This window comes from Canis lupus, chromosome 8 (genome assembly GCF_048164855.1).
Source record: "Canis lupus baileyi chromosome 8, mCanLup2.hap1, whole genome shotgun sequence".
NCBI classification, from domain to species: Eukaryota; Metazoa; Chordata; class Mammalia; order Carnivora; family Canidae; genus Canis; species Canis lupus.
In genome coordinates, this window is record NC_132845.1 from 58,577,943 (window position 1) to 58,601,111 (window position 23,169).

The 23,169-nt window shown below is 48.5% G+C and overlaps 1 protein-coding gene across 2 annotated transcripts in view; it reads left to right on the top strand.

Moving 5' to 3' along the window:
* KATNIP (katanin interacting protein) overlaps positions 1 to 23,169 on the top strand; it is a 196,099-nt gene that overhangs the window by 38,790 nt on the left and 134,140 nt on the right. Inside the window, exons 3-5 of one of the 2 annotated variants that reach the window (XM_072836271.1) lie at positions 10,331 to 10,405; positions 13,955 to 14,031; positions 21,927 to 22,096. In XM_072836271.1, the coding sequence (XP_072692372.1) occupies positions 13,970 to 14,031; positions 21,927 to 22,096 (232 nt within the window). In that variant the 5' untranslated portion in view covers positions 10,331 to 10,405; positions 13,955 to 13,969. The remainder of the gene's footprint in view (positions 1 to 10,330; positions 10,406 to 13,954; positions 14,032 to 21,926; positions 22,097 to 23,169) is intronic. The other variant, XM_072836272.1, reaches the window with a different exon arrangement.

Genomic DNA, 23,169 nt, shown 5'->3' on the forward strand with positions numbered 1-23,169 from the left:
GTAAAATACACATCGTGCTTTGGGAGTGTGTGTATCGTAACAAAATGGTGTCATAATGAATATGTTGTTGGGCGATGTGCTTTTGTAACTCGTAGTTATCCTTCCTGAACTATGTCTTGGAGATCCATCCTTGGTGTTACAAATGAACCTAGGTCTTTATTTATTTGTTTGTTTGTTTGTTTGTTTTAACTTGTTATGGTATGGTAGGGCCAGACTGTGAGTTATTTGGCCATTTTTCCAATGGGAGGGCATTAGCATTTTGTACATTTTTCCTCGGGCACCTGTGTCTTTCCAGAGTCTTCTAAGGAGTGAAATGACTGGGTCTGAATAGATAGAAGCAATACCAGGTTTTGTTTGGTCTTGTTTTGATAGATATTGCCATACAGCCCCCCAAAGTGCCTCTGCCACCTGACTCGCCAGCCTTGGCAGGTTTTTAATGAGGGGAGCTACAGAGATCTGTGTTTTAGAGCAGAGCTCAGTAGTGGGCTGTGGGTTGTAAGGAGCGAGGAGGAAACAGAGACCATGGAATTTGTGGGCTGCTGTCCCACTCTTAGAACCAGCCTTGGGACAGAACACAGGCTACTCTAGGGGCTGGAAGAGACCCTCCCTGCTCTTTCCTTTCCTCCTGCACAAACGAAATGCTGTCTCTCCTACAGCCCACAAGCCTGGCTTCTTCCCTGCCAGCCAGTTTCTATTCCTAGACCTCCTCACCAGCTTGAAGTCATCCCCTTTTGACAAACACACTGGTCAAGACATTATAAAAACACTATTTTTATTAGAGCAGACCAGCTCCTCACTCATCGGGCCTCTTATCCCGCCACCAGCCTGACAACATTCTTTGCCTGCCCCCCCCGTGACGCCGCATCTAAGGTTGGCGCACAACCAGGGTTGTGATTGTCACCAACCCAGCGCCTGTTCTGAGGGTGTGATAGCAGCCCCTCTCTGGAGGCAGACCAAATCCTACACCCAGCTGCTCTCCCCAGAAACAGTTTAGCTCAGCCACAGCCCACACGGGCAAAGGAAAGTGGCGTCCTTAAAACAATTACGTCATCTTCCCATGAATTTCAGGTGGGTGTCCGCTGTGGTATAAAATGCCTTCAGGGTTAGCTCAGAGAGCTGGGTTGGGGGTCCACCAGGAGTTCAGATTTTGTGCTGCTGGAGCTAGAAACTTCTGAATATTTCTAATCAGCATCATCTTTATTGCTAACATGTAACGATCATCTATTACACGCCAGGCCGTATTCTGAACAGTTTATGTTTATAAGGGGGATGCTTTCCATCATACCTATTTCTTTTGTTTTTTATTGAGATCTAATTGCCGTAACACAAAATTTACCATTTTCAGGTGCACAATTTCAGTGGTAGTTAGCATATTCATAGTGCTGTGCGATCATTGTTACTACCTAATCCCAGAATGTGTATATCCCCCCAGAGAGAAAGCTGTACCCATTAGTGGTTACTCCCTATTTCTCCTTCCCCCAGGCCCTGGCATCCATCAGTCTGCTCTCTTTGTCTGTGGATTTGCTTGTTCTGGACATTTCATATAAATGTCTGGCATCTCTCACTGAGCATAATGTTTTCGGGGTCCACCCATGTTGTAGTGTGTGTCAGCACCCCATTCCTTTCTGTGACCTAACAACATTCTGTTGTATGGAGATAGCACACCCTGTTTATCCATTCATCCATTGAAGGACAAGCCGGGTTGCTTCTGCTTTTTGGCTGTTATGCACTATGCTGCTAGAACATCATCCTAGTTTGACAGCCAAGAAAACTCAGACACAAGTACCATTTGCCACTCACTCAAGCAGGATGGGATTCCTACCCAGACATCTGGCTCCAGAGCCAAGTCCCAGCCACCCCTCCCAGCTGCTCGGCAGTCCAATGAAGACCCGGGAATTGAGGGCCTATGTCATATACCTCCATGGCAACCATATTTCAGAATTAAAAATTGGGTCCTGTGGGGGCGCCTGGGTGGCTCAATTGGTTGGGCCACTGGCTCTTGATTTTGGCTCGGGTCATGATCTCAGGGTGCAGGGATTGAGACCTGCATCAGGCTCAGCAAGGAGTCTGTTTAAGGATTCTTATTCTCCCTCTGCCCCTCCCCCTGCTCCTGCTCTCTCCCTCTCCCTTTCTCTCCTTCTCCTTCTCTCTCAAATAAATAAATTTTTAAAAATTGGATCCTATGGTGCAAGGAATTCGTCATAGTTTTGGGACTTGGGTCTGTCTTATTTGCATTCCGGACCATGTAGGAAGTCCTGGCTGAATCATTATTGTTCATGCTGTCCAAAATGCATTTGTCAATGTCTTTAATGTAACAAGACTCAGCCGTGCCCTGGAAGCTCATGGTCAAGGAGGAAAGATGTGCTATCTTGGCTCCCCAGGAAGCAGACTCTAGGAGGGAGATATGTTGTTGGGGGGGGGGGGGCTCTGGAATGATGTGAGACTGGGCAGAGGAAGGAGTTGAGTGGTAATCTGGCCTTGGTAATCCCAAAGTAAACTCTGGGATGGGTGGAGCTTCAGAGACATTCCCAGTTCCGACAAGGAGCCTCAGTCTTTGTACCCTTGGCATCAACCCGTGTCTGAGAGCCAGCATCACCTGGCTTCTTCCTGGGAAGGGATCAGCTGTGAGCTGCCCACCATCACTGGTCCCGGTACCTGGGAGTCATCTGGGCTGCATCCACAGCAGCTTGGCTGAGAGCTCCTACAGAGAGCGGTCCATGAGAAGGAGCCAGGAGCACCACTGGGGGCAGACCTAACCCTGCCTGGGATGGGGGTGAGCAGGGAGGAAGGTGCATCTTCACTGTGCCATGAAGCCTTGAACCCCAAACCTCTATACCCAACTGCTAGCCCATGAACCACTCCTCTTGGGTGCCTCAGTGTCTCAACACAGCTGCCCCAAACCAAAGTCATCCCTGCTCCCTGCCAGCTTTCAGTGCTCAGAGAATAACAATGCCATGCCTCCCATTACACAGGCCAGACACTGCAAGCCTTCAGCATCTCTCCTCCTTCATGTCCTTTCTCCAAACCGTCATCCAGCCCTGTGCCTTCACTTTGAAAGTATCTTCTCCCTGCCTCCCCCTTTTGCTGACCCCTCTTGTTGTCAGAACACCCAGAGCAGCCTCCTACCTCCTCCTAGCACCCATCCTTGGCCACCTCCATCGTCCTATTCCCACGTCCCCTACCTCTGCTCCAAAAACCTGTTGTGGCTTCCTGGTGGCCTGGGGTTGAGGGCAAATCTTGCTGTGGACCACATGGCATTGGTGGTCCAGCCCCTCAGCCCATGTCATTCCCCCACTCCCCTTCCTGTCTCCAGCCCCGCGGAGCTTTCTTGTCCCTCCTGTTATTTGCACCTTCTTGCCACATGGCCTTCCGATGTGTGTCCACTCTGCTTGGAACACACTCTCTTCTCTGCCCCTAATTACCTTGTTTACCCTTCATGTTTTGGTTCTGTGTTGGCCCTCCATGAAGCCCCAGCTGCCCCCCCTGCTGTTATCATGTGTGTCCCTGTAACACTGCTCAGGGTGTCCTGTATCTGCCTCCAGAGTGCTTGAAATGGTACACGACATATATATGGTGGCAGGCTCATTTGTCTAAAATTGGGCGCCTTCCCAAAAGCATCAGCTCCAAAGGCGAGGGAACTTGTCCTGGCACAGGCCAGGAGGTGCTCAGGAAGCCTGAGAGCTTTTCCTGAGGAAAAGAAGGAGGGGGGTCAAGGGGGTAAAGAGAGGGAAGGAAAGGATCATGGTCCCATGCCGTCTGGGGGAGGGGATGGGGGTATGGGAGCTGATATGACCTGCTTTCCTTATATCCTAGATCTCCATGAGCTCACCTGGCAAACATTTGACTGTAGTGGGTGAGGGGATGTGGAATTTAGGCCCTCAAGCCCACTCTACTGCCCCAGATTGGAGCATGAGATTCCCCTCCCTTCCTCGGGATTCCCCCCCTTCCCGCCCCGCCACCACCCCAGCACCTGTCACTGACTTGGTGGGCTTTGCCCTTCACCAGGCTAAAGCAGACCTTAAATGTCGGAGGCTAGTCCCTCTGGCTATCCCCTGAGATCAAACCAGTGTGCTCTGAACATTTTCCATCCCAACCCCCAGACACGCTTCCAGGGCTCCTTGCCCTATGCTTTTACACACTTTATCCCCTGCCTGGATGCCCTTCCTGTCCCTCCCCTGCCTTCCCCCGACCATCTAGTGAGCTCCTTTACAAGCTGGCGCTGTCTCCTCTCCTCTTCTCTGTAGAGCCAGCCCAGCCCTGGGTGGTGCCTGGCATCCACGCTCTCTGCCCTGGGCCTTGGCATTCATGCCTCCCGTTGGTAGCAATTATCCCACGGCATCCAAGCATTTGTGTTTCAGGGACCGCCCTGCTAAGTTCTTTAAGGACAGGGATCTCGTCTTCCTGCCTTCCTTTCCTTCTTTTCTTTCTTGTTCCCTCCTTCCCACAATACTCTGCGAGCTCCTTGTGTGTGCCAGGCCCTGGTTGGGGGCTGAGAGGTACAGCCCTCCTTTCTTGGCTCTGCTGTCCCGGCCCATACCACAAACTAACAAATGGAGATACTTTCAGAGAGAAGGTTTGGGAGTCAGGAGAGGCCCCAGGAAGGGCCCCCATGCCCACAAGCAAGGAGGAGACCTTCTAAAAGGGCTCAGCTGCTCTGAGAAACAGCCAGAAGGGCTATGAGCCTGGGGGCAGGGCAGAGGAGGCAGGAGTGAGGTCAGGGAGGGTGGTGGAGCCAGATTCCATTCATCTCTGCTTGTCTCTGGCACAGCTCTCATCCCATAGGAGAAGCTCCAGGAATATTTGTGGAATAAATAGAAAGGGGCCCCTGAGTGTTCCCGCCTCTTCAGAGGGCTAGAGGCGGCCCCTGTCTAAGGGGTGAGCATCCTTTCTGACCACCAGGGGATGGATGAGTTCTGTGGGAGATTCATTCCCTTAGAAGGAAAAGTTGTTGGTGCAGATGAAGTGGTGGTGAAAGACATTGGAGAAGAGAAAATCCCAGCTAGGCTAAGTGGCCCGTCCTGCAGGATTGGAAGGCTCTGACGCGTAACAGCCGTCTGAATGAGTTTAGCACAAGCTTGAGAGTGCAGAAGTGAGCAGGCCTTTTCCATCAGTGCTGCAGACTGGGCTTCCAGGGATCCTGCCAGCCGAAACCCCCTACAGAGCTCTCCTTAGCCCCAGCCCATCCCAACTCACATAAACCTCGATGCCGTGAAGCCATCTTCTCAAAACCCTCCAAGAGCTTCCTGGTACCTCAGAGTAATGCCAGAGTCCTCAGCATGGCCTCTGCCCTGGTCCACCCCAATCCTCCCCTTCGCCCCACCTTGCTCACTCTGTTCCTCCAGCATGCCATCATGCTCCCACCTCAGGACCTTTGCACTTGTTGCTCCTGCCACCTGGAAAACCCCTTTATCCAGATTCCCACAGCTTTTCTTTCACTTCCTTCAGCCTCTTCTTGAATGTCACCTTAGCAGAGGCCTTCCCTCACCCCATGGCTAAAATAGCACCTCCCACCCCCACCCCCACTCCCCAGCCTTCCATTCTCCGCAGCACTTAGCACCATCTGAAATACTACCTATTTACTTATTTTTTTTTATTGCCTGTCTCTTCTCATTAGAATGTAATAGCGGAGACTTTGATGTGCTTACTGTTCTTCTCCAGAATAGGCGTTCGATAAATATTGAGCGAACAAATGAATTTGTAAAATGAGGTCAGTGCTGTCCAGCTTGCAGAGTGGCTTGGAGTTTCCCAGTGTGTGGTTCGCTTTCTTCCACGGCACTGTAGGTGGCTCGTAAAACATGTGCTATTTCAGTAGGTCCATATTTATGTCTGCCTTCTATTTATGGCAGGTGATAATGATTTTCCATTTATGGCATTAATATGAAATTTCCTTTTTTAAAGTAAACTCATTCAGGATTAAAAAGAGAAATCTATATTTGCCAGCCTGAAAGATAGTTTATAACACAACATTGCATTCTTACAAGAAAACTTTTCTGAGAATTAAAAAGAAACATTCACTATTTTCTAGCAGATACAGATTGAAAATGATTTTTTATGTAGGTACGTAAGAAAAACATTTTCACAGAGACAACAGTGTGTCTGTATCAGTGTCCTGAAGTCCAGGAGGAAATCCTAGATTCTAGATCTGCATCGATGTTCAACAAACCCTGGCACCAAGTATAAAATCTCCAGGTGTGTGTTGGTAGCAATAAATGATGGTACATGGCAGGGTAGTGAAGTAATCAGTGTAAGTCTAAGGTATTTGAGAAATAATCCAAACTCTTCCTATGATTATTCATCTCGTGTGTGCAAAGCATGTGATTTTGTTAACCCAGTCTACCCAGGGCGTGAGAAACTCAAATCTTTGCTGCTGTGCCTTGCCTTATTTCGCTCCAACCTCTAGGGGGTAGTATCTGCCGATGCTTTAGCTTCTTTTGTGATGGAGCATACTGAATGCAGAGCATTTTTTGTTCCTGTTTTGAGGATGGGATATGTTGTTAGCAAGAACGGTAAAAAAGGAAGCTCAAAACTATCCTTTTTCATTCGGCTAATCTGCATTAAGGACTTAACTACACATCATGGGCATTCTAAAGAATGGGATTGTTAGGAGAACAGAGCAGTTGGCATTTGGGGGTGGGTTTTGAAGGGAGAATAGGAGTTTAGTACTTTGGGATACATTGGGATTGTCTTTTATTGTGGATTTAGGGCCATCACTGAGACCATTCCCTAAGGGATCATTGTAATCCTCTACTGACTACTCCTCTGAGCCTTAGGTCACAGAACAGACTTTAGATTCAGGCGGTCCTGAGTATTGGCTTTACTGCTGTGCCACCCAGAACTCACTCAGGTGTTGTGAATCTCTCTCTCTCCCACACACACAAACCATTCAAATCGGCTTGAGTAAAGAAAGCTATGTGACTGGGCAGCCCAGGTGGCTCAGCAGTTTAGCACTGCCTTCAGCCCAGGGCATGATCCTGGAGACCCGGGATCGAGTCTCATGTCAGGCTCCCTGCATGGGGCCTGCTTCTCCCTCTGCCTGTCTCTGCCTGTGTCTCTGCCCTTCTCTTTCTCTCTGTGTCTCTCATGAATAAATAAATAAGATATTAAAAAAAAAAAAGGTATGTAGCTAAAATCTGGGTTCAGGCATGGCTGGATATGGGAGTTAAATATGATCAAGAGGATCTGGTTTCCTTGTGGTCCATCTCTTTCTGTCCTCAACCCAGCAGCCAGCTGCCTTGGTGTTGGCGTCACTCTTGGACAGATATCGCCATGAAACACACAAGGATGTTCACCATGGTACACCTAATCAGTTGATAAAAATGACTTCCTTCATGATGGCCCTAGTAGCTCTCTGTTCCTATCAGCTAATAATTCTGGGGGAAGAGGCACGGGGACTTGTCCAGTGAATCCAGTCAATCCCTTGGTTGAGTCTGTTGACCTGGCATGAGGGCACATGCCTAGCCCTGAGCCAGTCACATGGCCAGGGAGATGGAGTCCCTGGTTGGCCAGGGTACCACATGGACTGAGAGTGGAGGAGAAGTGGTTTCCCAAAGGAAGAGCGAGGTGATGTAACCAGAAGGAAATGAAATAGACGCTGAGCCGACACAAATAGCAAATGTGCCTTAGCTCCACTTAGTTGCTTTGTGGCCATTAGGCCATTTGCCTCAGCTTTCAGAGCCTGTAAAATGGGCTTAATGATCTCAGAGCGTAGCATGACTGCACACAGCCACCATAAGCATCCCCAGAGAGCATAAGAAATGGCAGCTATGGCAGCCTGCAGAGCTGGGCCCCAGTAATCTGGAGCATTGGTTCTGCTCCTAAATTGTCCCTCAGGTTAGGGCGTGAGCCTGGGGGGAGGTAGGGTAGAAGAGGGGCTCTGTGAACTCTGCAGTGCCTCAGGCCTCATTATTAAACCATCCAAAGTTCGTGTTCTTCCCTGCTGGGACCTGACACCAGTGAGGCTAGGTCCCCGGCATTCACCAGCCCTGGAGACGGAGTCTGCAGCTCTCAGCTGCTTGTTAATGCAGCTCACACACTGGCACTCGCTAAGTCAGCCCTGTTTAGGAGAATTCCAATATTCTGGCCTCAGAGGAGCATGTGATTCCTGAAATATAGACTCTGTCAAGCACCTTTAAGCATAGCCGATTCTCGGCATTTCTTTCCAATTCCATTTTTTCCCCTAAAGAGAACTAATAGTATGGCCATTGATAAGGTTCTGTACCGTCTCTGGGGCTGGCATCAGGGATAAAGATGATGAGGATAACAGTAGTGGTATTGACACTTTGTGTCCATGTCACATCCAAACACCTTAAGACCCTTTGCTATAGGGCAGCCCCGGTGGCACAGCGGTTTAGCGCCGCCTGAAGCCCGGGGTGTGATCCTGGAGTCCCGGGATCGAGTCCCATGTCAGGCTTCCTGCATGGAGCCTGTTTCTCCCTCTGCCTGTGTCTCTGCCTCTCTCTCGCTCTCTCTGAATAAATAAATAAATAAATCTTCAAAAAAAAAAAAAAAAAGACCCTTTGCTATAGCTAACTCGCGCAGTCTCCACACCCACCTCTTGTCAAACCCAACTTCTGGCCAGTTGGGAACATTTCAAGCTTTTTCAAGCCTCCTCCCGCCCCCGCACACCTTTGCCCATACTGACCCTATTGCCTGGAATGCCTTTCCCTTTTCTTGTGGGCCAGAAAATGTTTCAGGTTTAAAATCCCAGCTCAAATGTGTCTGTATTTATTCATTCACTCAACCCGTATTTAGGGAGGGTGCATTGTGCACCCGGCACTGTCTTAGGGGCTTGGAAGACACAAATGATCAAAACAGACCCAGTCCCTGCCTCCGTGGAATTAATACATAAGAGGTGTAGTAAATGAGATAAAGGAGATAGTATGTTAGGGAGATTGGAAGTGAAGATGTGATGCACAGCTTGCAATTTTATTTTATTTTAGAAGATTTTATTTATTTATTTATTTATTTATTTATTTATTTATTTATTTATTTATCTGACAGAGTGAGAGAGCACAAGCAGGGGGAGCAGACAGAGGGAAAGGGAGAAGCAGGCTCCCCACTGAACAGGGAGCCTGATGTGGGGCTTGATCCCAGGACCCTGGGATCATGACCCTGGGAAGGCAGATACCAAACTGAGCCACCCAGGTGCCCCTGGCTTGCAATTTTAAATAGGGTGGCCAGGGAGGACCTCTCTGAGAAAGTAAGATGTGAGGCAAGTCTTGAAGGAGGTGAGCAATCTGGGTATTTATCTGGGAGAAGAGCAGCATATCATGCAGGACTGGTGAGTTGAAGGCTCTAAGGCTGGAGCATGCTGAGTATCAAGGGTCCTGGGATGAAGGGAGGGGAGAGGAGTGGTAGGAGGTGGGTCAGAGACATGAGTAGAGGCCCAGGGCCCTGCTGACCACTGGGACCCGTGAAGAGTCCCGAGCAGAGGAGTCACATGATTTATCTTAGCTTTCATCAGGACCCCCTAGCTGCGGCAGGGAGAAGAGACTGCAGGGGTGAGGGCAGGAGCATGAGGGGGCCCAAGCCAGGGTGTGGCAGGGAGGTGGGGGAGAAATGGTTAGGTTTTGAGTATCTGATTGTTTCCCTGGGAGACTAGGGCCTGGCCATGCCCTGGGGAGACTTCCTAGGTCCCTCATTCAAATCCTTGGCATACCATTTTATACATTTGATTATGATCATTTGTCTTCTTTCTTTGGTCTCAGATGCCTTGGGTAATCTGTTGAAAATTACAGATTTTCTTCCCGGAAAAATACCCTCATGCATTCAATCGAATGGGTGTTCCGAAAAGCCTCTGCAGACCATCCTCAATATTAGGACCCCTGGCTAGTATGTTTGCTTGACTGGATGCACAACACCCGTACCAGGCACGACAGGACCATGCGGGGCAGGGCCCAGACTGGTGTCTGAGTATGGCCTATAGATGAGTACACACAGTGGGTCCAAGCTTTTGTTAAACCCTCGTGCATGTGTGACAACACTGGATCAATGTTTGCTGGAAGATGGTGATGATGAAGTTGGCACTTTATAGGGGTCTCACACCTTCTAGGGGTGCCTCCCATACAAACGTCTCCAGGTTTAGCCAGACACATAAAGCCTCCGCAAAGTGAAGTGTGTGGTGCTGAGGAGGGTCTGTGTCTGGTTTCTGATTAGGGCTGGAGGGAGTGAGAGTGAACCAAGTTGGTGCTTAGCCAGCCTCAGTACTCACCATCCTACAGCTGGATGGTGGTGAGGCTGAGACTCTTCCCCTATCCTCCCCCTATAATCTGGCTGGGGAATCAGTGAGAAGACAGGAAAGGATCCTAAATCACTTCTGCTTTTCTCCTAGTGGAGCTGTAGAGCTGCCCTCTGACCTTACTGTTAACCCCCGTTTACAGACCAAGGCCACTGAGGCTCAGCAAAGGTATGTAGTGGAGTTCAGGGTTCACCCCCAAGTCTCCAAATCCCCAGATAATTGGTGAGCAATATATATAGTTAAATGCTAACAACTTAGCACTTAATTACGTACTATTGCACATTGTATTGTATATAATTTAATGCTAATTGCAGGGTTTCGGAATGAGCTGAAGAGAGTGGGGCGAGAATGGCAAGGGAAGTTTTCGTGGAGGCTTTGGGAACCCAGCTGGGCCCTGGAGAGGATTTGGGTGGAGGCTGGAGGGGATGGAGTAGATTTCTGGAAAAGGGAGTAGAATAATTAAGGCCGGCCAGGTAGGAATGAGCATGGGGGGAAGGGGGGAAGCTAAGATAGTACTATTTAAATAATGGAGCTCTATAAATGCAAATATACCTAAATAGTCACTGAGAACCTTCTATGTGCGGCGTACTATGCCAAGTCCCTTCCACTGTTATTGCTTCCAATCCACATGTAACCCTATTCGGGAAAGAAAAATCCAACCAGACAGGTACTGTTATTACTTCCATTTTAACAGAGGAATAAACTAATGGCAGTGTTGCTACTCTGGAGCCAGGCCTGGTCTCAGAGCTCATGTTCTCCCCAGCTCGAATTCAGAGACCGTCTGATTAGAGGTGGGCTAGGCTCAGGCCTTGCTACTCCAATTGTGGCCCATGGGCATTGCCTGTGAGCTTGTTAGAAATGCAGACATGGGCCCCTCCCCCCTAGTCCTACCCGGAGTCAGAACCTGCATTTCAACCTAGTCCCGGGTGATTTGTGTGCATGTTAGTTCTAGCATTTGAGAAGCACAGAAAAGCACGGGGCTGGTGAGAAGTTCGGCTTGGATGTGTGCCTGTGCTGTTCAAGGCTTTGTGATACATCACTCTCCCGGCAGAGGCGAATAAATGCATTCTCGGATGGTCTGAGGTACAAGCCTAGGGCAGCCCATCACAAGCTGAGCTCTCTTTGTCATCTTGTATTTCATCTAAAAATGTCACTGAGTGTCCATTCTACACCATAATCTATCAGTGGTCATTTTGATATTTCAAAATGGTTATGTAAATTGCCATGGAGTAGGATGGGTGTTCTCGGAAGATGCGTGAGATGGGTTTCTTTGTATCTTAAATGGGTAATAATAACCACTTTAAGAGCTCTTGCAAAGATCAAAGGAGAATCATGGATATGGAAATGCTCCACATCAGACACATGCTATTTTGGAAGGGACTGACGATCCTCCCCAGACCCAGTGTCCTGCAAACAGCTCTCAGAGGGCTGAGGTTGAGCTCTTCTCACATTCAGGGCGAGTGAGGCAGGGCTCAGTCCCAGAGAGCACGAAGTCACCTGGCATCTCAGGAAGCCAGGGAAATAAGAGAATAGGGTCAACTATTGCTAATTTGTTTGTTTACATTTCCTTCCTCATGCCCACTTCCTGATTGTTTGGCCAGATGAGCTAGCAGGAAACCCCAGTGAAACTCAGAAGTTTTGGGGACATTGGGACAGGAGAGAAAAGGAGAGCACTTCATCCTGTCCCCAAGTGGGCCCAAAGAGTAGGGCGTGGGGGAAAAAGGTTGTGGGAAGTGGGATGACAAGGAAGACGTAAGCAGATGGCAACAACACAAGTCCTACAGGAAAGGAGACAAGAGAGGGGATTGGGCTGTCAGCACTGGACCAGGAGTGACCTCGGGTTTCCATCCAGAGGGCCCATTTCCTCGTAACTGGAAAGAGAAGATGAGGAGAGAGGCCCAGAGGGGTGAAATGGACAGAGACGGTGCAAGACAAGGGAAGGGAAGCCAGACAAGGCATCGGAGGGCAGAGAGGCTCATTTACAACTGCAGAAGCCAAAGGAGGAGAATTTGGGGACAGACGGGGAGGTCAGCAGTCCTCCATGGCCCAGAGCAACTGAAAAGGAGGAGCACAGGAAAGGCTATTTATATATATTTGGTTAAGGAGGTTATGGGTCACCTGTGGATAGGGTTGTGGTCTTAAAGCCAGATTTTGAGAAGAGGAGAATGATGGGGATTTTCTTTTCTCTTCTTCCCATGGTGGCAGTTAGGATTTTCACACAAACTGCATTTCTATTGCAAATGTCTTACTTGCCTTTTAAAACTTAATCCATGAAACTTGTGACCAGAACCAAGCCTATATTGTCTCTTTAATCCATCCCTTGGCAAAAAATAAAACAAAAGGTTATTTAAGAAAGAGAAAATTAAAGAGCATTGTTTATAGTATGATCCTATTTTTGTTTAAAACAATGTCTGTGGGGGCACCTGGGTGGCTCAGCTGGTTAAGCGTCCAACTCTTGATTTTGGCTCAGGTCATGATCTCAGTGTCATGAGATTGAGCCCCCCTCAAAAGAAAAAAAAAAGAATGTCTGGGTTTGTGTATGTGTTTATAAATATGTATGTAAAAATATGTATGTATATGTATATGATAAAAACATCTAGGGGAATATATATCAAGTTATAATGGAGGTTTTACTGGCATATACATATGTCACTTTAAACACGTATAGTTTATTCTGCATTAATTATCCCTCCATAAAGCTATAGAAAATTAGAATAGGGGTTATCTCTAATGGTCAGTTTATGGTACATATGACATAATTCTTTTGGCTACAAACGATAGAGACTCAGCAGAAACTTCTAAAGCAAGAACTAAATTGTCCAGATACTTCTTCAGACATGAGTGGATCCAAGGTGTCAAGTGACGACTTTAAGGATCTGTCTCCATCTCTCGATGCACCTGCTCTCTCTGTTATTGACCTCATTCTCAGATAGTTCCAGGCCTGTGTCTCATCAGCCTAGCCCCTCCCCAATGGAAAGATAGCAGCTCTTCCCCCAAAAGGATCAGCAAAGGCTCAGGGCTGACTTTCAAGGGCCTGGCTCAGGCCATGGCTCATGCACAGACCAGTGAATCACTGTGGTTGCAGGCAGCACTGTGTGGATTGTCAAGGCTAAGGCCAAGGTCATATGACCCAAGAGGCCAACAAAGGAAGTTTCTAGGGCCTCTCACAAAGTCAGTGAACTGAAGGAAGGTGATGAGTGGTTCTTTAAAGGAAATCCAGAGTTCTGTTGCCCAAAGAGGAGGTCTAAGCCCCCAAGTGTCTGTTCTTAAAGGCGCCCTCACTGTCTGGATCATGTTTTTATAATGACTGAGTTCTAATAAGCATGCATTCCTCTTGCCATGGCAAGAGAAGAATGAGATCCCTTCTTAAGCAACTGATTTGGGTCACATCTGGTTATGATAATTCAGGTAGCTAAATAATGAATGTGGAGAAAACATAAAAGCTAAAATTTAGCCCAAGCCCCTGCTCTTACAGGGCACGGGTGGAACAACCAGTGTCAAGACCAGAGAACCAGCCTCCTCCTTTCTATAGACTGTTGGTTATGTATGTTCAAGACCCATGGGACCCTCAGACCATCTCTGGGGCTCTGGGTCGCCTGAGTGATGTGCCCAGGGAGCCAGGCCTTCGTCAAGCTCAGTCTCTGGCCTCTCAGCCTCCTGCCTCAGTAAATAATTCCCCACATTCCGATATCACACTGCTCGATTTCTTCATTTCAGGCTTACACTAAGGACATGGTGCCAGACTTCGATGAGAAACATGATGAGTATTTAATATTGCTTCAGCAGAGGAACCGGTAAGATGAACCTGCTCAATGGCAGCCCTTAATATTAGCCAAATAAAAACCCGATTTCGATTTATTAGACAGCATGCAGGCTCTGTGTCACATAGGAATGGGGCGCAGTCAGCCTCTACTCAGAGGCTTGGAATATTATCTACAATCCCAGCTCCTGTTTCTCCCCTCACTGATTTAATTGCATCTTTGAGCAGTAGCAAACTGTTCCACATATAAGTACCACCTCTTGCTTTCCTGCTGCTGTTCTGGGAGACAGTGGCTTTGTCATGGAAAAGCTTGAACCTGGCAGGGCCTGTGCATTAGTCACCTGAATAGCCCAGTCTGCCATCTCCCAAGCTTTGACGGGCCCTTGAAATCTGAGCCTATAATCATGCCTCATTAGATCAAGGTGGAGTCGTTTCACATCTGTGTTTAAAGTTGGTCAATATGTCATTTAAAGTTTAGTTGGTACTTATTTTTGACTCTGGTGTGCTACCTCCGGGCGGGGGGGGGGGGGGGAGAACTATGGTAGATGCAATGTTTAGTGATCGAGGGCAAAGCAGTGTGGTCTGGTTGGAAAGAGGAATCACCTCTTCACTGCCTTCATGGGGCCTGTGGAGGTTCGCAGTCAGTTCACTGTGGTTTGTTATCAGGCCTTAGGTTTCAGGTTAAGCTGGGTTGGCAACTCAGATGCTAGGAGTGGCCGGGCAGTGAGTGAAGGAAGCCAGCACAGCACAGTAGAGTCGGTGGGCACCTGGGATTCTCACTTCCCAGCTGCTCAGCTCAGGCCAGTTGTTGTTTGTGGGAGCCTGGGCCCAGGGGTCCATATCTTCCAAGGCTGCTGGAGAAGCTGGAAATCTGGATTTGGGTTGTGAAATCTCCTGAATTTTAAAATGTTGGTAATGCACTCAGATTAAAACTTAAAACTCAAAACAATGCTCAGGATGCTGCAGGCCCCTAAAACAGACCTGTGGGAGTGGGGAGGGGAGAGCCCTAATCTGGGCCTTTGTGTTATAGGAATGAGTTCGGGGTCTTACAGGCAAGAGAGCCTGGGAGTTGTCATCCTGTTTGTTGTGCATTCAGCCCTCATCTGACTGTCCCAACACCCAATTCTTGTCAGGTGGGGCCCTGCTGGCATGTTGCACGGACGGGTTTATACAGGAGTTAGCATTCCCATGCACCGACCCTTTTACTAAATTCCACTAAGGTGCCTGGGATCTATCTCTAACAGCACCAGCCCACAGTGGCTAGATGCCCCTATTCCGGCCGTGTGGCCCCTGGTGGTGAATTCCTGAACAGGTAAACTTTCCAGGAGCAGCTAGACATACCAGACAGTGTCCTTCCTCTGTGCCAGGCCACTCTGTGCTCATCTCCCCAGCCCAGGGGCAGCTCCACCTATGGTAGTGGGAGGCTTGTGCTGATTAGCCCAGCATGGGTTTTTATCATCATTAATGCCGTGGAGCGGGGTGTTTTTATTCCATTCCTGGCAGGCTGGATGGTGCCACCGAACACCTGAGTGATCGTTTAATCATGTACGTGTGACTTGTCTGGGAGGACATTGTCATAGTTCCTTAGGAGCAAATTGCTTCTCATTAATCAGCGGATCAATAAGTGCACCATCAAAGGGCTACCAGCCGATAGCATAGAGGAGAATATCCAGAGACAAGGTTGCAGCACAAAGGCAATTAAAAAATATGTCAAAGCTGAGTTGCCATAAAATTTGGGGGATACGTTGTCACCCAGAGGGAGCTGGCGTGATGACAGGAGCTCAGAAGGTAGAGCTAGAAACACTTCCAAATGGAGACATGAAAAGTGGGTGGCCCCCTGAGCTACCACCAGTTGTTGCTTTGGAGGCACCTCTTCTGGGGTGCCTCCTGCATGCAGGCACTTGAGCCCCATCCCTTCAGTTAATCCTCCCCCACCTGATGTGATGTAGCTATATTCACTGCACCCATTTTCCAGACAAAAAAGACCCAGAGCAGTGAGCTGTTTGTCCAAAGTCATCCAGCCAGGAAGTGGTAGAGCTGGGCTGGACTTTCTGATTTATGTTTTGTTTAATATTGTCATAAATAATCAAGAGGGGAAAAATCTGCCAGAGTTGCCAGTTTTGCAATGAAGGGTTTTGTGGGAATAAACCGCAGTGTACTTGGAAATCTAGTTATATGACCTGGTAGAAAGCCAGCCTCTGGGCTTTATGGTGTGCACAGAGGGAAATGAAAACCCAGCCTGCTTATCTGGGTTGCCCTGTGACCTGAGACAGGAGGGTGTGCAAAAACTGGAGCCAGTTCCCAGGAGTGTCCTGCCCAGAACATAGCTGCCACAAATGCTGTGGGTGGTATTCTTTTCTTCATTCAGGATTTCACTGAGTGCCTTCTCGGTGCTTAGCACTACCAACAACGTGAAGGAGAGCATTGTGATGAGGAAGGCATCAACTTTATTAGTTAGTACTCTGGTGGTTGGGAGACAGGAAGGACAGAAACTCAAGGTAAATGGACCTTAAATAAAAAAGGAAACTTACTGGCTCATGAAATTAAGAAATCTGGGATAATGTTCTGGCTTCAGGTATAGTTGTATCCAGGTACTTGGCTCTGACTCTACTCATCTCAGGCTGGCGCCTCCTTCATGGGAGCCAAGGCAGCCACCGGTGGCCTCACCCTTGCATCCTGCCTCAAGGAGAAGAGAGGACTTCTGGATAGTTGGGCTGAATTCCTGAGGAGGGCCCCAGCCTCAGCCCCGAGCCAGTTGCCCCTGGTGCCTGGCGAACTGGCATGGCCTGACTGGCCACTCCTTGGCTACCTCCTTCACCTGGGTAGTGGAGTGAGTGTCACCCAGACCACACAGAGTAAAGGAAAGAACAGAGCGGTTCCCAAAAGGAATCCGAAGAGCTGGTTTGGAGGATAGGGAAGAGTTGCTGGCGAGGCAGACTGAACAGGTTTCTGCCCCACAGCCCTTGCCCTTGAGGAACTGCCCTGGCAGTGGCAGGTGAGCACAAGGCCACCCATTTATAACCACTCCCAAAGAAGCAGAATGTGATCATGTGCTCCAGGAGAGGACCAAGGGAGGTAGAGGAGGATGTGACAGTCCCAGGTCACTCCTGCCTGAACCCTCCCAGAGGATCCTTAGTGATTCTGGTCACTCACCTTCATGATAGATGTAATCACACCCGACCGGCTCACTCACGACAGAGCTACCAGGTTGGGCCGAGTGCTGGAGGGCTGATGGCAGGGAAGGACTGTAAAACATCCCTCTAGATGGTGGGGGCTGGACCAGATCCAGGAGTCCAGCAGTAGTGTTATTTCTTCTCTGGAAAAGGTGGTTTGAGGGAAACGTATAGGAAAACATGCCCATGAGAGATGTAAACCCACTGCCCCAAAAGGAGATTCAGGCAGAGAAGGAACGGGAGAACCAGCATCCGGGGTGGGGGGGAGGGGCTGTTGGCATGGGCCAGTCTCTGAGCCGGAGCTGCAGCCTGGTATCCCACTCCATCCTCATGTCAGCCCAAAGAGGGGTAGGCACTCTTGATCTCATTTTACAGAAGAGGAACAGGCCCAGGAGGTGTCGGGACTTGCCAAAGGTTACACACACACTGAGGAAATGGTAAAACCTTCTCTGTGGAGCTTCATCCTCCACACTGCACCACCTACACCCACACGGATGGGGGATGCTGACATCTTAACAGGCCAGTACTAGAGCCTGTGAGCACCAGTGTTCTGGGAGGAACAGCAGTCTCTTTGCACCACTGCCCTCCGCCTTACCATCCTTCAGGGCTGGTCTCAAATGCCACCACCTCCCCATCTGGACTCTCCTTGCTCAGCCCTGGTGTTGTGATAAGTGGTGAGGAGACTAGAAACAGCACAATGGTGTGTCTGGGAGGTGGGCTCTGGAGCCTCGCGGACCAGAATTGAAATCCTGGCAGCTTCCTGGGCTCTGTGATCTTGGGCAAGTTCATCTATAAAACAGGCCAATGGTAAGACCTAAATCACAGGGCCAGTGAGGGAGTAAGAGAGACAAACACTCAGGTGTCATCATTACTACCACCACCACCACCATCATCATCATTATATTAATGTTAATGTCAGTTAATACCCTGAGCTGAAATCCGGGTATTTCTTGAATGCTTGACCCCTGGAGAAGCCCTTGGTTGCCCTCTGGGGTGACTGAGGTCCTAGCGGCCACGTGGCTAGCCTGGTCACCCACCAGCCACAGTGGTCTGAGGCTGAGGTGATCCCACCATCCACACAGGCACGACCACACCCAGGAGCGATGCACCACCTACAGCTCGACCTTGGCCATGTCCTCTTGCCAGCTGTGCCCCTGCTCGTGCCCCGACCACCCAATCATGTCCCTTGTCACACTCCCACTTTCTCTCTGTACAAGTGGCCTCATAGGTCACTTATAGGATAAGACAGAAAGAGCTCCAATGATGAGCATGGGGTCCATAGTAGCTCTGTTAGAATGCATATCCATGTCTTCTATACCCTGCTAGACCCTGAGGGCCTTAGAACCACTTGTTCTGGGCAACCTGGGTGGCTCAGCAGTTTAGTGCCGCCTTCGGCCCAGGGCATGATTCTGGAGTCCCAGGATCGAGTCCGACATCAGGCTCCCTACATGGAGCCTGCTTCTCCCTCTACCTGCATCTCTCCCTCTCTCCCTCTCTCTCTATTTGTGTCTCTCATGAATAAATAAATAAAATCTTTTTTAAAAAATTAAAAAAAAAAAAAAAGAACCACTTGTTCCAGAGTTGAGGCATAAGAGCATTCCTCACCCTCAGCACTGACCCCAACCATATGCAGGGGTCAGATTCCCATGGTAGGAAGGGAGAATAAACAGACACACAGGTAGTCTCCCCTAGGATGAGGCAGTGAGCCACGTGCTCTGAAGCCAGCAAGACCCGTAACAAAGTAGAGTGTGTGTGTTAAGGGCACCAGGTGGGCAGGGGCTCCATCTTCGACAGGGCGGGTACCATGTCTGATTTTTCTGAATCCCATATACCGAGGGCTGCTTTTTATGCAAAGCAGGCTATCAATTAAAAAAAAAAAAAGACACCACTTCTCTTTGATGCCACATGCGTATCACTGACAGCTCAGCTGCAGTCGGGGAGTTCCTTTAGCGATCCCTTTCACAGTCTGGATAATTATCTCCTCATTTATCAGTTTCATAAATCCACATTTTCATAAATCATTCTGCTTAAAGAGAAGCACACACGACGGAGTGCCAGCCCCAGAACGCCGGTAGCGGGATGTCACCGTAACCACCAAGGCAGCATCAAGAGACGGGGCGGTCTCGGGAGGGAGATGGAGGCAGGCGCCCTGTGGCTGGGTGGTCAGACTTTCCATTCTCTGTGCTCCTCCCGGGGCTCGGGCTCCCCGCTCTCTCTCCCCAGGGCCTGCTGCTGCCTGCTGCAGCCTCCGATTGTTTGCTCCAGAGAGGGCAACTATCGCTGTGTTTGGAAAGCACCTCTTAGTTACTTGTGTTTTCCTTCTGTTTTATGCTGTTGCCCGCCCAACAATCAACTCCCAGGCTTCCAAGGCCGGCAGGAGATAAGAAGTCTGTAATAAATGTTCCTGCCAGGATTGTTGAAAAGATGGATGTATCAACAGCCAAAGAAACATTTAAAAAACAAACAAAGAAATCACCCATAATGCCACCACCTTACCTCAACAACTGATTGGATTTTCACATTTATCACCTTCCGTTCCTGTTCCACAAACACACTTTTTTCCAATTTTGTACATAAACACACATGCACTGTTTTTATTCTATCTGTTTCACCCCCTACCAATCACAAGCCATTCCTCACGTTTGGACAGATTCTTCGTAATGATCTCAGCTGTGTGGGATCCCAGGTTCCATTTCCCTGGTGTTGGACATTTGGGTTGCCTTCAGGGTTTTGTTACAACCACACATCGTTCCCAGTCAAAAGTGATTTGCTGGAATGGGTTTACCAGGGGAAGACCAAGCATATGGCATTTTCCCTATTTTCATATTACTTCTGAGAAGGTCCTGTGAGTTACCAGCAATGTCTAAGTCTGCCAGTTTCAATGTCATCTCACTAACTTTAGAGGTTGTCTTTGTTGTGGTGAAGACTGGAGCCAGATTGCCCTACCACCATACCAGCTGTGTGACCTTGGGCAAGTTACATAACCTCTCTGTGTCTCGTTCTCCTTATCTATTGCATGGGGATGATAAAAGTAATCACCCCATAGGATTGTTGGGGAAGATTAATGTCTAAATATAGTCAATCCCTATAATTCATAGGTTCCCTAAATATGAATTCACCTATTCACTAAAATTTATTCGTCAGTATTTGCAATGCCTTTGTGGGCATTCAAAGACATGTGCAGGATGGCAAAAATTTTTGGTTGCCCAACATGCACATTCCCACCTTTGGTAGAAGAAGGGAACACTCCCTCTTCTTATTTCAGCCATTATTCCATAAGCAAGTGTCCTTTTTGCAATATACTTAGTGCCATGTTTTACACATTTTTATGCTTTTTAGTGGTGATTTTGCTGTTGAAACTGGCCCCCAGGCATAGTGCGGAAGTACCGCGTGGTGTTTCTAAGTGCAAGAAGACTATATTGTCTCTACGCAGAAAATACAGAAAATACCCAAATGTGTTGGGTGGGCTTCCCTCAGGCCTGAGTTAGAGCCACTGCTGGCCTGTGAGGTGTATCAACTATGTATTAAATAAAGTGCCTTTAAACAGAAACACACAGCAAGGTTATGTATTGATCAGTTGATGAAGTGTTGCGGCAGAGGCTCACAGGAACCAAATCCTGTATTTTCCCCTAGGGACAAAGTTTCGGTATTCGCTAACTCAGCATTTGTGGTGATTTCATAGAATAAAACTACCACGAATAACAAGAACCAACTACCGTATCAGTACAGCAGGTAGAACAGAGTTTGGCACTTACTACACACCCTTTATGTGATTACTAATTATGTTTAAAATTTTGCATTTTGCCAGTTTGGTAGTGATGTGTTTAATCACAAAGAAGATGCATGCTGGTTGCCACGCGGGCTGGTTGTCTGTATTTCTTCTTGTGTGGAAATAAATCTCATTGATGTGGGGGTGCATGGAGGTGTTTGTAAAGACAATGAAGGATTTGGCGACAGATGGGAGTGGTTCCGGAGGGGCTGGCGAGGATGCTGCCCACTGATTATGGTACTGGCCATATCAGGAGTTGGCCAAGGATGGAGCCTGAGGAGTGAGGTTGGGTTTTTGAGAAGACTTGAACTAGGGGTCCACCCATGTTCACGCCAAGACCCTTTTAGCCAAAAGGTGATAATCATATCATGAATCTTGAACGAATGCCTGCTTTGATATATTCTTTCACTGCATCAGAATATAAAATGATGACATTTGAGATATCAGGGGTGAGCTTTGGAGAACACATTTATTACTGAAGGAAAAAGTCAGTCTGCCTGGTGTGATGGAGGATGTTTTCTGATTTGTAGATGTTCTATGAAACCTCTTGCAAAGGCTTAGAACCTAAGATCCTTAACCCCATGTTTTGTTATACTCTGGAGAAGTTAACACTATCCACACAAGGTGGAGATGCATGAAATTGGGGTCATCCCAGGAAACCCAGGCTGTGTGGTGGCAATGCTAACACATGTCTCAGCCACCGCGGGGTGAGGTCGGTGTGTGCCTGCGTTGTCGCTAACGTGCGTTTGAACCTCAGCACGAAAGCAGAAACACCCCTGCAGGGCCTGAAACCATCTCCCCCTTGCTGCTTTTCCGTGTGTGTAATGGGCCTCTTACAGGCTGTTTGTAGATGAACAGCTGGGCACCCGCCACCCGGCCTCCGATTAGAGACGTTTTGCCCATCAGAGCAGCGGTTCTCTCACCGCATGGGGGTGGGCGGCAGCCCAGGCTCACATAACAAGGAGCAAGGAATCGTTTCTTTTCCAGGATATTAAAGCATTTGAAAACCAAGGACCCCATGCAATTGAGATTGGAGCACTTGGAGCAGGGCTTCACTGTCTACGTCAATGGGGCCAATTCTGAGCTGAAGACATCACCCCGGAAAGCTGTCCACTCTGACTTCACCAGAAGTGCCTCACATGCCGAGGGAACACATGGTGAGCACAGGACCCCCTGGGCCCAGCCACACACTGACAAATTTGGGACAGTGGAGTCCTATCCCATGCACATAAACTTACCAGCAAGTAGCTAGTTAACTATACCCACTTTGGCAGAAAGAGAACTTGGGGCACCTGGGTGGCCCAGTTGGTTAAGCGTCTGACGCTTGATTTCAGCTCAGATCATGATCTCAGGGTTGTGAAATCAAGCCCCGGTGTCAGACCTGTGCTGAGCATGGAGCCTGCTTAAGATTCTCCCTCTGCCTCTCCTCATGCTTGCACGTGCGTGCACTTTCTCTCTCTCTTAAAAAAAAAAAAAAAGAGAGAGAGAGAGAAAAGAGCAGGAGTGTGTGCATGAGAGAGAGAAATCCCTTTTTATACCTTTTAAAACTTAGCCCTGGCCTCCATTACCCAAGGGCAGAGGTGATCAGAGCACTAAATTCCCGGCTTTTACATTTCGTAGTGCCAGTAATTGAAGGAAATGTCTAGAATAATTTAAATTATACTCGATTTTCACTGGCTGTGTCTTCACTTCAGTACCTAACCCTGTGTGATATTTGATTCCACTGTTCATTTCTGAATTTAGTTAATCCATACTCCACAGACTTTAAACCGATCCCATGTGTCCTGCACTAAAAGCTCAGAGAGTCTGTGAAGTGGAACAGGAGCACACCAGCAGCTAGCCCAGTACAGGCACCAGAAATGACCTGGTGGTAAAGTGAATGAAGTGACAGAGCACACGGGGTCGGGTCCCAATTTGGCCATGTTACTCTGGGCCTTTGCTTCCTCCTCTGTTAAATGGAACTGACAAGGGCACCCATCCGTAGGGCACCCTTGAAGGCAGGCCACTTTGTCTGAGAAGCTGGTGTGCTACCAAATTATAGGAAGAGCATTTGGAATGAGGCAGAGCTGGGTTTGAACTCTGTTCTGCCACTGTCTAGCTTTGAGACCTCTGGCAGTCGGGCCCTCTCTGACTCTCAGTTTCCTCTTCTATGAAGTGGGAATAGTTAGTCCCACCTTGTAGGCTTGCCAGGAAGATTAAATAATATATGAAATGTTAAATGCCCGTTGCA